This window comes from Berghia stephanieae, chromosome 3 (genome assembly GCF_034508935.2).
Source record: "Berghia stephanieae isolate SIO BIC M18660-M18661 chromosome 3, UCSD_Bste_1.3, whole genome shotgun sequence".
NCBI classification, from domain to species: domain Eukaryota; kingdom Metazoa; phylum Mollusca; class Gastropoda; order Nudibranchia; family Aeolidiidae; genus Berghia; species Berghia stephanieae.
The window spans coordinates 85,573,192-85,590,691 of NC_088362.1; the positions used below are offsets into that span (position 1 = coordinate 85,573,192).

The following is a 17,500-nucleotide window of genomic DNA, read 5'->3' on the forward strand; positions in this document are numbered from 1 at the left end:
AGCCCGAATCGTTACGTGTTTGGTATTTTGTTCTATTTTTGTTGTTGTTGTTGTTGAACCTGTTAAATCAATCCTTGTTTGTTAATTTTTAATCTGGAAAGAGAACTTTTGTTATTATTATCATTGATACCTACGAAGCAAAAATATTCGGGCAAAAAATGGGGGGGAGGTAAACTTGAATCTCACCTCAACATAGGGTGCAGCGTAAGCGGCAATGTTATTTATCTTGTCGTTGACGTCTCTCAATTTCTCATTCAGCCATTGTGGACAATGGAATCGAGTGTCCTCACAGTCTGTTAAAGTTTGATTCACGCTGCCTGAAAAAAACCCCGATAAAACAAGAACAATAAACAAACACACGTACACATAATGACATTTACGATTTGCCTAGACCAGACCTGCTTTAAACATTCTTAATTATTTAGAGATTAAAATTATAGTCACTGTAGTTCACTTTAAAAAAACCAACATTTTTCGGCCATATATCTGGATTAAACAACTTGTCAAAACCCTTAACATTAGGGAGTCAGGCATCAACTTCCATCTTCAATAAGTTTTAATGACTTAGAGATGCTCATGAAGTTCTGAAATTGGAGAAAAATTTCGTAATTCTACGAATTTTACGTAATAGTAGGCAGGTCTGTCATAGACTGACAAACAATTTATAGACGGAAGGAAATTGATGTCATTAAGTTCTTTGTTATTGTTTATAGACAACCACTTTCATGATTAGTTCTCATTAAATTATAGATAGTATGCACGTGGCTAAGAAGCTCACAACATTGCACATCCGGAAGTATAACGGATCAACACACAAAACTATGTGTAAAATTGAACGTTTATAATCTGGTTAATACAGTTTAGTGGGAATTATTCACAAACATAGATGGCAAAAAAACAATAACAAAGGCCTGATTGACGTCATCGTCTTTCTATGTATAGATAGAAGGAAATTGACGTCACTCAACTCTTTGTTATTGTTTTTATTTGTAGCTCTCACTTTAAACGTTTAAGGTTACACATAGTTTTGTGTCTTGATAGCTACGTCACATCCGGTTGGCGGATGCTGTGAATATTTTATCTGATGCGTTGCATCAATTCGGTTTGGTAACAAAACTTTTATTTTAAATATCTTTTAATATCTATGACACCCAGCCAAAAAATATTAAACCTGAGACTTCTTTGTGGTTTTTGTGATCTTGTGATATGACAATAGATTTTTGACCTATAGGTCTCTGATTCGAGCCCGCTATGGGTGGCGTAAAAATTGAATCCTTGGAAAATGTTCTTTACCCGCATTAACTCAGAATACTTAGATATAAAATGAGCACAATACCACATAGCCGCCCTATATAATACTGTTTTGAGACGATAGGTTACATATTTATGGTGCATTATTATACTCGAACAGCGTCGTTAAAGTGAAATAATATCGAGTACATGTGTGTGTGTGTGTGTGTGTGTGTGTGTGTGTAAATATGTGTGTGATATGATATAAAAATGATGTATGAACATCTATATAGATAGTAATGCACTTGGCTAAGAAGCTCACAACATTGCCATCCGGAACTATAACGCACCAACACACAAAACTATGTGTAACCTTGAACGTTTAACCCTCTTCCGCACTAGGACAGGACTGTCCTGGGACAGTCCTGTCCCAAATCTGTAACATATAGAATTTAGAGAAATCTTCCGCACCTATTGGGACGGGACAAAACAGTCCCGTTGTGTCCCAAGCCGTTGTGAAATGCTACAAAATCAACCGGACAGGACTGTCCCAGTCCCGTGTTCATATCGTTTGTGATAGTAGAAAAATATAGTAGACTTCCGCACAGGACAAAAAAGTCCCAGACTTGGCGGCGCCGTGTCAAAATTGAAATGCCTGTCTTTATTTTCTGCATCCATACTACTACTGCTACTACTACTACTAACTACTACTACTACTAGTACTACTACTACTACTAACTACTACTACTACTACTACTACTACTACTACTACTACTACTACTACTACTACTAGTACTACTACTACTACTACTACTACTACTACTACTACTACTACTACTACTACTTACTACTTCTACTAGTAAGTCCTTCTGAGCCACTTGGACTCATTGTGAAACAAATTAAGTCCTTTAGAGCCTTGTAGCCAATGGTGCAGGACTTATTCCGGTTTCAATAGCGTGAAGCGGACAATTAACGTATTTGTTTGAAAACCTTTGAACGGGACGCTAGTCTAGTCTATCGCAGATTACTATCCCAACTTGACAGGTACCCTTTTACACCTGAATGGAGTGAGTGATTGGAGTAAATTTTCTTGCTCTAGAAAGTACAAATTGGCTTCGGTCGGAATCGAACACAGAACCTCTGAGTCCAGAGTACCACGCGCTAACCATGGGCCATCTTGCCTCCTAAGCTTATAAATCCGGAACGTATCCATGTTTCTATGGCGTTGAGCAGACAGATAACAGTTTAAACTTTAAAATAATAAAATTCCCTTTTTCATCCCATTGGGGAAATTTTTCTCGAGGGTCTATTCCAAGGTAAGACTGGAATAACTCAGGCGTCAGCCGCAATGCAGCGCCGCGAATTTAGCTAGGACGAGGTATAACACAGGCGTCAGCCGCAGTGCAGCGCCGCAAATTGAGCTAGGCGAGGTGACTTACTCAACTGATGCCTTTCGGGTACGAAGCATGCTGACTTTCTATTATTCTCTTGAATGATGCTAGTCCGTCAAAGATTACTTTCATCAGCGAACTGGTACTCATATGCACCTGGGTAAAATGAGGTGATTCCAAGAAAGTCATTTTAAGATAAGATCGGAGATCACCATAGAGTCTACGGAATTGACCCTTGAGCAATCTTTGGGTCATTAAAGGATGCACCCAATATTGTTTTCACTTTCAATTTGTCTTTTTTCCCCACGTAGTTAAGCACAGAAATATGCGACCTCTATTTCATCCATTAGTAGTAGTAGTCGTAGTAGTAGTAGTAGTAGTAGTAGTAGTAGTAGTAGTAGTAGTAGTAGTAGTAGTAGTGGTGGTGGTAGTAGTAGTAGTAGTAGTAGTAGTAGTAGTTTGTTAGTAGTAGTAGTAGTTAGCAGCAGCAATAACATTACTCTTGCTATAAGAATATTTCATGATTATATAAATCTTATGTAAACAAATCCCATTGTACAGTGTAAAAAATCATCGTCATGTCGTATCTTATGTTGATTCATAAAATGTGAATTATTAGAGTTGCAATTGCCTACAAATAAACTATTGAATCTTGTAAAAAAAAATGCATTCGCGCAGGTGTGTCCCGGGACAGTCCTGTCCTAGTGCGGAACCCCTTTTGAATAGAAATTTACTCCAGTGGGACAGGACAAATTTGTCCTGGGACAGTTTTGTCCTAGTGCGGAAGGAGGGTTACAGTCTGGTTAATACAGTTTAGTGAGAATTACTCATAAACGGGGGTGGCAAAAAGCAATAATAAAGACCTGAGTGACGTCAACTTCATACTATCTATAACAATATTCTATTTTCGTGGGGAAAATAAGAATATGAGAGCCTCTATGGGATTCAGGATACACAATTGACATTTGTACATAATTCATCATCCCATGATATTTTGTTGCTTTGGATAACGCATCCCTTCCCCCATTGTGTGCAAACAAAATGGCACAGTCAGTTATAGATAGAACGAAATTGACGTCACTCAGTTCTTCGTTATTGTTTTTAGCCAGCCAGTTTTATGAGTAGTTTTCACTAAAGTGTATTATTAAAACTATAGATAGAATGAAGTTGACGCCACTAAGGTCTCTGTTACAGTTTTTTTTTTTGCCATTCGCGTTTATGAGTAATTCTCACTAAAGTGTATTAACTAGACTATGAACGTTTAATGATACACATATTTTTGTGTGTTTGTACTGTATACACACATTCTAAAAAAATAAACCCACTAGAACATTGATATTTCGCAATATCCACTGAGTGAGCTCAAGACACTTAAAAACAGCTCCTAAGTCAATAGCAACATGAAGACGAGACGTGGTGTCTGTTGGGCGAGATAACATTTTCCTCCGATTCTGTTTCCGGTCCGGTACACATTTTACACCTGAGTACGGTGAGAGAATGTTTTCGATCCATGCCGCCTTAAATAAACAGCCAGCAAACGCCTCTGATTATTAATATTGTATTATTATATCATTATTATTATTATTATTATTATTATTATTATTATTATTATTATTATTATTATCATTATTATCATTATTATTATTATTATTATTCAATTAAACCACTGAGTAAGGTCATTTTGATTTATTGTTTTATAACAGAACTATCTTCAAAATATAGTTATCACGTAGGCAAGTGTAAAATGAATGCCTTGTTAGAAACTTCATAGTATTTTTCAAAAGGTATAAAAATATATTATTTCTGTCTTTCAGCCTCTCGTCCAACATGTTGAGCGTTACTGCTCAAGGTAATGCGCATTATGCATATTTAGTAGATATTGTGTAACATATAGGTCTAATCTATTTCTTTTCTAATTCAGAGTTCTTCATAATAAGTTGTTGTTTTTACATGTACCTACATGTGTTCGCCATACGCCTGTCAGTATTTTTTGCATGAATATCTCTAAAAAGCAATATTAGATGTATCAATGCCATCTTATCTATTCCTGTTTACTTTTAACTGCCATACTTGACTGAGCCCCAATATTCACATATGCTATCTGATGGCACAGGGCATCAGTGTATATTGATTATACGACTGAGAAGACAAAAATACCTAATCATTATTAATTTAGGCATTCCAGTTATGTGATATCATCCGTGTTAATTTTATACCTCTGACAATGAGTAAACATAATGTCCTATATATACTGTTTCTTTATGCATCCTAGTTATCTGCACACCCACTGATATAGTCAGTGTCACTTGATTTTTCTAAGACGTTGAGGGACCTAAATGACCTCTCTTTTATTTGTTAAGTTTTTTTTAGTGAATCGTGACTATGATGAGATGAAATCCTTTTATCTGTTTTAAAAAAAAATAATAATGACTGCTGCAAATGATGAATGAAATTTGAGAACATGTTTTCTTTGAAATTCTTCTTATTTTTTTCTTTAAATGAAAACTAAGAGGAAGACCTGGCGTTTAATAATACGGGGTACAGCAGCAACCACAGTGTCTATTTAATAACTTATAAAGCGCTTTGAGCACGTTTAGTGGATATTGCGCTGAATAAAAGCTCAAGTTAAAAAAAAAAATTATAATGAATCAAAAATTTGTTTGATACGCTCACTGTGATGCTTGTGGATAAATAAACAAGATAATAATATGTCAACAGTAGTCAGATATTATTTTATATTGTCAAAGTATCGACAAAAAGATTTTTTAAACATATTTTTAGACATAAGATTATTTCTCGTTACTGACAATCAATGACACATCTTATTGGGGGTGTTATTTCCATTATTTATTGACATTTTATCTATTTTCCCTATCTTTGCAAAACTCCCGGGTGAGTATGTTATTTTTTTTTCTAACCTCAGTAATGAGAACATCCAACATTTGTCGTCTTTTTGTTAGTTTCCATTTTTTAAAAAAATAATTGTATGTCCATTTTCTTGTTATCTATTTTTGCGGCTATGTGGTCTTGTGGTATGAAAGTCGCTTACGGATCGGAAGGTCCTGGGTTCCAGCCTCGTTCGGTGCATACTTTAGTCCTTGAAGAAGGCTCTTTACACACATCCTCTCACAGTACTCAGATGTAAAAAGAGTGCCTGACCGAAAAAACCCCCCCTGTAATATCGCCTAACAGGCGTCATGTCACGTCCTACATGTTAAGTGTTGCTGTTGGCCAGGGGCCCCTTGTCAAGCGCTTTGAGCACGTTTAGTGGATATTGCGCTATATAAAAGCTCAAGTTTTTTGTTGGATTATTTTTTTATCTATCTTTTTTTCAATTTATCCCTCTATTTATTTATTTATTTGTTTATGTATTTATTTATTTATTTATTTATTATTTCTATTATTATTATAACAACAAACAACAACAACAACAAAATAATGATAATAATAATGATAATAATAATAATAATAATAATAATAATAATAATAATAATATATAATAATAATAATAATAATAATAATAATAATAATAATAATAATAATATAATAATAATAATAATAATAATAATAATAATAATAATAATAATAATAATAATAATAATAATAATAATAATAATAATAATAATAATAATAATAATAGTAATTATAATGATAATGATAAGAATAATGGTGGTGTCCCTTAGGGCACTGTACTTGGTCCTATAGATCGTATGCGCTTGGCTAAGAAGCTCATATCATTGCCATCCGGAAGTATATCGGACCAACACACAAAACTGTGTGTATTCATGAACGTTTATAGTCGGGTTAAACAGTTCAGTGAGCATTACTCATTAACGTGGGTGGCAAAAAACAACAACAAAGACCTGAGTGACGTCATCTTCGAACTATCTATACTGTTCATTATCTATATAAATGATAAACTTGATACTATAAATTCTAAATGCAAAATTTTTGCTGATGACACCAAAATTTATGCACCAACATTAGATAAAGATAGCTTACAAAATGATATAAATTCACTATACAATTGGTCTGAAAATTGGTAGCTTTATTTTGATTGTACTAAATGTAGATTGCAGGACATTGGTAGGTCTAACCCTTATTCTCCTATTACATATGTGACAATAACATGATTGTTATGTCAACTGCATACTCAGAAAGGAACCTGGGGAATAAGAGATGACTTTATTCACATATATATATATATATATATATATATATATATATATATATATATATATATATATATATATATAGACTCGTGCATGGTTTTTACAATTAATATGGATTATAATGATTTTTTAATAAATTATTTCGCATGTTACAAACAGTAGGGGAGATAACTTTAACATATTTGTTGAAATGTAATTCGTCTTAGGAAAAAAAACCTAATTCAAAGAACTGTGACAATTTGGAAGACTATAAAGTTTGAGACAAACATTCTAATTCAATTGATATTTTTAAGAATGCCAATGATAAAGAACTTACCAACATAATATTTGATTTTGATGAATAATGTAATATGACACTGGATATAATTGCATTTTATATATCAATTATTTGAAACTGTCGAATGTACAAAGTTGGACAAGCCAAATGAATGTAAATAGAATTAATTATACTACGAATATTGAATATGACACGTATTTATGTGTTAGATATTTAATACCCAACGTTTCCAATTAACATTGAATGCTATTTAGCTATACAATTGATAAATTGTATATATGCATGAAAGTCACACAAAGCATTTAAAGGCTTTTAAGCTTTTAGAATCTATTTGCTCTTAAACGATACGATACGATAATCATAATAATAATAATAATAATAATAATAATAATAATAATAATAATAATAATAATAATAATAATGATGATGATGATGATGATGATGATGATGATGATGATGATGATGATGATGATGGTGATGAAGATGATGATGATGATAATAATAATAATAATAATAATAATAATAATAATAATAATAATAATAATAATAATAATAATAATAATAATAATAATCATCATCATCAGCATCATCATCATCATCATCATCATCATCAAATTAATACTTGTTCAGGTCGTTACCGGTGCCTGGTCCCTATAGATAGAACGAAGATGACGTCACTCAGGTCTTTGTTATTGTTTATTTGCCATCCACGTTTATGAGAACTTCTCACTAAACTGTATGAACCAGACTATAAAAGTTCATGTTTACACACAGTTTTGTGTGTTGGTCCGTTATACTTCCGGATGGCAAAATTGTGAGCTTATCAGCCAAGCGCATACTATGTATTTCTCAATTTGATATGTCTTACATTGTATGAACGCAAACGCAGTGGGTGCGAATGCTACTTGTATTTAGTCGTGATTTTAAACGTTTGTTTTCATCACATAAAACGGTATAATAAATCATAAATAAACAGAAGCAAAGCTAAAGGAACCGATGTCAGTCACGAGTGGGGTCGAGATTAGTTGGGTTTTTTTGTTTATTGTTTGTCTTTGTGTTTTTGTTTTGTTTGTTTTTGGACCCCTCTCCCACCCAGCAAAGCTAGAGCGCTAGATCTGTTAGATCCGTTTGAGAATACTTTTCAACAGACTAGCGTCCAAACTAAAGTGTAGCAAGCATTTGTTACACATTGCCCTATCATGGTAGAGACACTGAAATACACTCCAAATATATAATTTTAATGGCTCTCAAAGACAATTAAAATGCGCATTAATAAGACAATATTATCTTAGAAGCTCAATTTCTCTTCAACCAGTGTGATTTCATATAAGAATCCCGTTTAATCCTTTTTGTTAATTCTTTAACTCTCTCCTTACCACCTACAGAAAAATCGTCACATTTGTTACGACACAATATACATTTATCCTTATTCAGATTAATTTTGTACACCACAAACTTTGAAGAATGATCTTTGTTTAATTAATAAAAACATAAAGTTGTTTTGTAGAGAGATTCTTTGGGTTTAAAAATCAAATTTTTGGGTAAGCCTGCCATTTTGGGAAATACTGCAACTCATCGGTAAGGAGAGAGTTAATTTCGTTGTAGTTTAACCTCAAAAACCAACTCATGATACGTTTCGATCATATTCCGATCATTCCCTAAACACCAACGCTTCGTGGTTCCTATTTTCTGAATACTGAATTTGAAAGCAGGCTAAATGGATTCAGCAATCGGGCGTGAATCCAGAGTAATAAATAATTGATTGAATGGTGGTGTCATTGCCGTGCAAATTTGATGATATCATTAACGATAGCAGCTGTTTTATTTGCAAACAATGCGTTATTTATTATGCTACATACTTTTGTGAAATGGCTTGGAATGCAAACAAATGATTGAAAAAATGCCGCATGTCCCCTGACAAAAATCACGGGGTTGTTATTTTTGTTGTTGTTGTTGTTGACGAATTCTTTTTGATTAAAACCACAAACATACTTATTCGTATCTCTCCTTGTTGGAGAATAGAGTCATGAACGTATTTGGTCCAGGCTGTACTGTCCACTGTACATCAGTAATGGACTTTCTCATCGTTGCCTATTTCATTTGAACCACAAACCAGTGTTGTGGAGTTGATTCAATGTTGGAGTTGGTTTTGAGTTTCTTTGGGGTTTTTTTAAAACTCTTGTTCTTTAGTTTATTGTTATTGGTTTGTTTGTTTTTGTTTTGTTTTGCTTTTTGTTGGTTATTTTCTAATGTCAATATAATATAAGCATCAACATGAAAATATTCAAATTAAAAATAATTATAATCATTCTATTACTATTTCTACACTCTGGTACATAATTCACCAGGGGTTTAAGGAGTTTTGTAATTAAAAACTAATCATTATAAAATAATATGCCAAGTCTTACTTCGAAAAAAGTGAGCGACTAGTCACTTTTCCATCGGACAAGTTAAGAGAGGAAAACCCCAAAAATGGGTCAAATCATCATGTTGAACATAGTACCAAAAAAAATAATTATCTGATTTGTTTTAAATTCGATTTGAATCGACGTGTGCCTACATATATGAAGGTCTGACATCCTAACTCACTTATGGGCCTTGTTTAACATTGTTGTTTTGGACAATATTTGACGTCATTTTATTTAGATTTCCAGTACAACACCATTACAACAATGAGCCTATAAGGAATTTGGTTATCAGACTTGCAAATAAGTGCATGTCGATTTGAATGAATCCATCAAATTAGACTATAAATAGATATATAAGTGATTCATCTTGCATGGAACAATATCGAAAGATTTTACATTTTCGAAGATCAAGAGTGACAATGACAACAAAAGTGACAATATAAAAAAGGCCCCTCCCTCCCCTCTCCTCTCTCTCTCTCTCTCTCTCTCTCTCTCTCTCTCTCTCTCTCTCTCTCTCTCTCTCTCTCTCGCTCTCTCTCTCTTTTATATATATATATATATATATATATATACATATATATGTATGTATTATATATATATATATATATATATATATATATATATATATATATATATATATATATCGTTTTCTGATTTTTTTAAAGGGTGGGGGGAGGGGGGAGGGGGGAAGGGGGGGGGGCGTATGACTCAATTGATATTAGTGAGCTGTAGTCAAACTAAAGCTTGGTTAATTCACTTCTATCTACTCTTGTTTTGGGTAAAAACAAAAAATAAAGCATCTCTGAGTTTACTCATCATGAGGCGAAGAGGTGACGTGGGGTTTCGAGGGAGAGCTGGGATAGAGAGATTGACAACGAGAATCTCATCGAAATCGTGTTCTCCGTGTGTCCGAGGATGAAAGGATAGAACGTCTCGCTGATCGTAGATAAAGGAAACAGGAACATGAAGCTGACAGCTTCCCATATTGATACTGTCGGGTTGTCACAAAATTACGAATAATGCATAAAACGACTGTTAGTTAAGATATTAAGGCCGTTCAACGAACGTATATGCAGCAATTTACCAATAAAAGCAGTAAACCGGGCCGACGGCATGGGAATACTTTTTCGAGGCAGAGAATTCTAGATACATGACCATCATATTCATGCATTTCTTTTTCCCTTCCGAGCATATTCATGAATGGAGTTAAAAGCGTATTCGCCGTGCATTCATTGACAACATGAACTCACCACATCGTATTCATCGCATTTATCTTAACCCACTGGTGTCTCGTTAAACGAGATAATGGGTCCGGGTGTATGGCTGAATCAATAGCCCACTAAGGGTATAATAAATAATTCCAAAGACACACGTTATTCATTTTCATGGAAACAAACTAGAGGAAGAACAAGAGGAGAAGTGAATTGAATGTTTGATAAAAATTATGAAGGACCCCCCTCCCCCGATTATATAAAATATATATATATATATATATATATATATATATATATGTGTGTGTGTGTGTGTGTGTGTGTGTGGCGAAACCCGAAATATTTGGGAGAGATAAAGGATTTGCAAGCAGGCACTCATCTATTTAAATTATTTTATTACTGTATTGTGGAAATTAACATGGTTTGAGACGAATATATTGAGCCACCAAAGATCAAAATCGGTCTAGTAATAAAGTAAATGGATGCGTACAAATGACTCTGGAAACAGGGCAGCTAGATGGCAATTCCCAACATCAAAGGACAGATCATCATGACCTAGCAGATTTTATTAATAACCATTTGGGTTAACGGATGATAGAATCATCCTTAATTTGAGAAAGGTTAGTAAGTTACTTGTAATCAGTTTTTAAAAAAATAGTTTTATAATTCTTTGATTTACCAGTAATTTTGTGCTTGTTGGCAAAAATCTATCATGGGCTATATGGAACAATATTTACCCCCAACCCTATTTTGAAAGGAATAAATATAGTATATTATATCCTATATATCTATATATCTATATAGCATGAACAAAAACAACATCAAAATAGGATACACCTGCATGCCAAACATACAAAACATTATTTCCTCCAACAATAAACGAAAACTATCACAGCCAGCTCAGCCCAGCAACAACCTAGAGAAAAAATGCAACTGCAGGACCCAGGCAACATGCCCACTAATCGACAATTGCCTGATTCAAAACGTTATTTATCAAGCCACAGTTACACGACCAGACACACCAAAACAAGAAACATACATTGGCCTCGCCGAGTCTTCATTCAAAACCAGATACAACCTGCATAAATCTTCATTCAGAAACATACACAAACGACATTCTACTACATTAAGCGAACACATTTGGAACCTCAAAGAAAAAAACATACAACACAGTATCACGTGGAAAATCATCACCAGAGCACAGTCGTACTCCCCCTCTTCTAAGATTTGCAACCTCTGCTTAGAAAAAAAATTCTTCATCATCACAAAACCAAAGATAGCAACACTCAACAGAAGAAACGAACTAACATCCTCATGCAAACAGAGAAACAAACACCTTTTATATAATTACGAACCTCCATAAATACGAATCTAGAAAAATACGTAAAACACAACAATCTACTTTCACTTCCACTTCCTGATCAGAGCTTACGCTTGATACAACGTTGTAGCAGTCAAACTATCATAATTATCTTTGAAATGTTTATTATATATATATATATATAATATATATATATATATATATATATATATATATATATATTGTGTGTGTGTGTGTGTGTGTCTGTGCCAGTGTGTGTGTGTATATGTGTGTGTGTGTGTCTTGGGGGAAAGAGAGAGAGAGAGAGAGTAGAGAGAGAGAGAGAGAGAGAGAGAGAGAGAGAGAGAGAGAGAGAGAGAGAGAGAGAGAGAGAGAGGGGGGGTAGAATGTGTTTTCGTGTCTGTAAACCTGTGTATAAATATTGTATTGGCAAAGTTAAAAACTCATACAAGGTCTTATTGTTTGACGAAGACACTCTCAAACCACCACAAAAACTATTCTCCATTCCAACAATGTATATTTACATTCGCTCATCAGACATATTATTCTAAATAGATGTGTGCACGTGCGTAAAGTGAAACGAATCGTGATCGTAAAACCATATTATATTTGCCCTCAATACATTTTATACCTGGTAATACGCTTCAACAGTCGTAACGCCACTTCCCTCGTAATGATGCATGGTAACTTAGTAACTGGCTCTAAACAATCGGAACAATGGCGGACGTCCTTATGAAATATTTCTCCGACGAGCATAAAAGCGTATCCAGAGGTAAAAAAGCATTATAAATCTGATCATGTTTTGACTTTTACACATTCTGATCACAAGACATATGAATAGTTCTAGCCAGCATGAATAATAAAAAGTACAAATTGTCTGGGCCACGTGACATCAGACTATTTAATCCAATTATGAACAATATTTTGTCCGGCCTAACTGCTTATTAGTTTCCTCATTATGAGCATAATTATATGATTTGATTCAATGACAAATTGAATGGCATACAAAATGATGCAGCAAATGAGTAATTCCGGTCGACCATCAGTAGACCATCCCGGATGTCGAGCCGGTACGCGGGCTCCTTGAACGGCCCGCCTTGATATATGGCTTCGGCCATCCCGGGCTCCACACTACTACAGCATGGTTATCAAGTTCACAACACATTCTCAATGGCGAAGCGGTCGATCGCCTTGAGATCGTGTCGCCAGGGTCGTCAGCACAGTCGAGAAATCGGCGAACATCCCAACTCAATTTAGCTGGAAAAAGGGATATCGAGTTAGCGACCCGACGAACATACTGTCCCTCAATATCGAGAGCCAGAGTATGGCCAAAAATTAGATTTTATCAAGGCTACTGACCGTCCATAGCGTTGATATTCTCTTACTACAGTATAGGAGACCCATCTTTACTCAGGTGCGCAATCTTCTCGATTCCAGATTCCAGGCCATATGGTGGTCCAACGAGAGAACACTTCGAGGCTCAAAGGAGGTGTTAGTGTTTACGCCAAAGAGTCTTTGAACGTAAGGGGCACAGAGAGCATTACCGACAGCAACGGGGTGAATAGAATTTCTATGGAGGTAGGTGGGTTGTATCTGCACAACATTTACAAGCCACCGAGAGCGACTTGGACTACACCACCGGTCCCAGTGGTTAGCCATCCTTCCATCTGTCTGGGGGGCTTTAATGCCACGAGTGGGGCTACCGAAACTGCAACGAGGCAGGTAGACAACTTCACTCATGGATGGACTGGAACGATCAGCACCTAGTGCATGATCCTACGGCCAAGGGTACCTTCAGGTGCACCCGTCATAAGAAGAAGTATACTCCTGACCTCACCCTCGTGACGAAGGGAATGAGCGGGAAACCGTTGCAAGTTAAGCAGACATTCGGTCCTTGGCCACTTACCGTATAGGCAGCACATGCCGGTACTTGTCACAGCTGGAGTGACAATCCAGATAGTGCAGTCTCTTTCACTCTGCAGATGGAACTTCAGAAAGGCGAACGGGGAGGAATTTACTTCCTATATCTAGAAGGTCTGCACTCCATTCCTCCCGAGTCCGAGAACAAAACCAGATTTAACAGGCTGCTGGTTACGGGGCAATCTACACCCCCTGCAGGACGGAGGAGTCGGAAAAGGTGTACAAGGAGTACTGGCAGACCCAATCTGAATCTATCTCGAGCGCGGCGTCCGTAAGGAATACCGTACGATTTTGGACTCGTTACCTGCGGACAAAGAGTCGTACTGAACGTCCCATATGATCATTTCTGGGCTGCCTGTACAAACTTTTGGAGCGTGTGCTATTGGACCAATGGGGGCCGGTTATAGGCGCTGTCCTGCAACCCAAGCAGGCGGGCTTACAGAGCATGTTGAAGCAGGGTTCGACAGGAAACACCAAACTGGTGCTGTATTTATAGACATATCAGATGCGTACGATATGGTCTGATGCGAAGGGTTAATGCTAAAACTAGCAAAAACCATAAGGTGCAAAAAGACATTGAAATTGTTCTCTTCAGTCGTAGGGGAAAGACAATTCGACGTCGCTCTGGGAGATAACACAAGCAAAGTCAGGAAACTGAGGAATAAAGTCCCCGAGGGATCTGGCACCAATGTTGTTTAATATCTACATTAGCGTCATGCCGAACACGTTTTTATTGAGGCTGGAATACACGGACGACTAGGCGCTCGTTACTCAAAGTAAAGTGTGGACCTGTCTCAAGAGTGTACTCATTGAGGACATTACCAGATTCAAATCCTACTTTGACAAGTAGTACCTGAAGATGAACACTTCAAAACACCGCGGAACTGCATTTCACATATGCAGTAGCTGGCACACCCGTAAACTGAACTTCCTCGTCAGGGATCAGCCTTTCCTTTAAGAGCCAAAATCCGAGGTACCTGGGGGTTATGCTGGATGGCAGCCTTACCTATCGGGTTCATCTCGAAGGAGTTGCCCGGAATAGAGAAAAGCAACAGTCTTCTGTGGAAGCTGGCGGGAACAACTTGGGATGCTGATCAAGCCCTGGCACTATGCTATTCCACCGCGGAGTATTGAACTCCAGTGTGGGGTAGAAGCAAGAACGTTGAGAAGGTTGATGTAAAATTTCTCAAGTCCATGCATATGGTTTCGCGAACGATAGCATCAACACCTAGAGAATGGGGCCGGATAATGGCAGCAATCCCCCTCCCCCCCCCCTCCCCACCCACCCTCACCTTTCTACCTAGGTCCGTCGGGAGACGATTACAAACACCTGGCTTAATAAGATCAAAAGGGAGAGAATGGGGAGACCCCTCTCAAGCGCATCATGGACGGTGCCCCTGTTTCGAGCCTTAATAAGTCCCGGCAACCCATGTACGGAGCTTCTTTGACTTCGAACTGAGCTGCATATACGAGATGGAAGTCGGTTTAGACGAATGCAATCCCTTGAGGGGGCAGGACACCGACTTTTCGAAACTAAGTGAGAAGTTGCCAGGCTTCTCCACGAGCAAGAGGAGACATTGGGTGGCAGCGAACCGACTTCAGTCGAGAACCTGCCTCACGGCATGCTCACTTCATCAGTGGGGACTTGCCAGCTGTCCAACATGAACTCGTTGTGGTCAAGAGCCCGAAACCACAGAGCATCTAGTTTACGACAGTACACGATTGCGGCGATGAGTTTGCGTCCTTGAAAGATCATCATCACATAATAAATCAATAAATAGTGTGACACCATTAGAAGAAGAATGGGAGGAGTAATACTGAGCAATGCCATATTTGAGTTTCAATATATCATCAATCCAGCTTTAACCAGTTTACTGCCGTACTCTGGAGAGACAAGTATTTTAACATTTGACCAGAAAACTCGTCCTTCAAAAATCGATTGATTTAAATGACCTTCAGTTTGGAAAAAAAAACAACTCTGCGACCTCATCATCATCATCATCATCATCATCATCATCATCATCATCATCATCATCATCATCATCATCATCATCATCGTGATTATCATCATCATCATCATAATCGTCGTCGTCGTCGTCATTATCATCATCATCATCAGCAGCAGCAGCGACAGCATCATCACCACCACTACCACCACTATCACTACCACCAACTCCAACTTTATTAGGGAAACTCCTGTGGTTCTGATCGGCAATTTTATGGCCATAGTCCATGTCATAAAACCAGAATCATTAATAGCGATGCTTAACGACAGCTTTGGTTGTGTCAGTGAAGGTGTCTCCTCATTAGCCATTAATCACGGTGATGTCGTTTATAATTCATGGACATCCCTTGGTGACGGTTGGATGGTGTCACGGTGGTGGCAGTCTTGTTTTTATTGGTTCATGATGATGGTGATAGTTGTTGATTTGCTCGATGAAGATGATGATGATGATGATGATGATGATGATGATGATGATGATGATCGTGATGGAGGGGAAGAAGAAGAAGAAGAAGAAGAAAAAGAAGAAGAAGAAGAAGAAGAAGAAGAAGAAGAAGAAGAAGAAGAAGAAGAAGAAGAAAAAGAGAAGAAAAAGAATAAAAAGAATAAGAAAAGATAAAGAAGATGAAGTAGTGGCAGTAGATGTAGTAGTAGTAGTATTAGTAGTAGTAGTAGTAGTAGTAGTAGTAGTAGTAGTAGTAGTAGTAGTAGTAGTAGTAGTAGTAGTAGTAGTAGTAGTAGTAGTAGTAGTAGTAGTAGTAGTAGTAGTAGTAGTAGTAGTAGTAGTAGTAGTAGTAGTAGTAGTAGTAGTAGTAGTAGTAGTAGTAGTAGTAGTAGTAGTAATAGTAGTAGTAGTTGCAAGAGATGGAGGAGGAGGATGAGGAGGAGGAAGGGGAGAAGATGGATGAGAAGAAACGAAGAAGAAGAAGAAGAAGAAGAAGAAGAAGAAGAAGAAGAAGAAGAAGAAGAAGAAGAAGAAGAAGAAGAAGAAGAAGAAGAAGAAGACGACAAAGAAGAAGAAGAAGAAGAAGAAGAGGAAGAAGAAGAAGAAAAAGAAGAAGAAGAAGAAGAAGAAGAAGAAGAAGAAGAAGAAGAAGAAGAAGAAGAAGAAGAAGAAGAAGAAGAAGAAGAGCAAGAACATGAAGAGGATGTGGTAGAGGCGATGGCGGATGAGGAGAGGAAAAAGAAGGAAGAGGAGGTGTATATGGATGTGGAAGAGGTAAAGGGGGAGGAGTTTTTGTTGGTGAGGATGAAGAGGGGGTGAGGATGAGGAAGATGTTTAAATTTGGAAGTCATATCTAGTAAGGACGTCTCAAGACAAACTCTTTACCTATAGTCTTTCCACCCAGGCAAATATTCTACTTTGGTGAAGTTGATTTTAAAGTTAATGCTCTGCGTTCAAGTAAAATACTTACAACATCAGCCACACTAACACAAAACTGTGTGTAACCTTTAACATTTATAGTCTGATTGATATAATTTAGTGAGTATTTATCACTAACAGGCTGTCTTGTTCATTATTGATGGTAGTCTATATTCCTAAATGGTTTTTCTGATGACCTCTATTT

General features: G+C 36.7%; 1 protein-coding gene across 6 annotated transcripts in view; it reads right to left on the reverse strand.

Annotated features, from left to right (window-relative positions):
• Nucleotides 1-17,500, reverse strand: part of LOC144968691 (UPF0764 protein C16orf89 homolog) — a 73,239-nt gene that overhangs the window by 18,803 nt on the left and 36,936 nt on the right. For all 6 annotated transcript variants that reach the window (XM_078907272.1, XM_078907273.1, XM_078907271.1 and 3 more), the window contains one exon: nt 187-317. In XM_078907272.1, the coding sequence (XP_078763398.1) occupies nt 187-317 (131 nt within the window). The remainder of the gene's footprint in view (nt 1-186; nt 318-17,500) is intronic.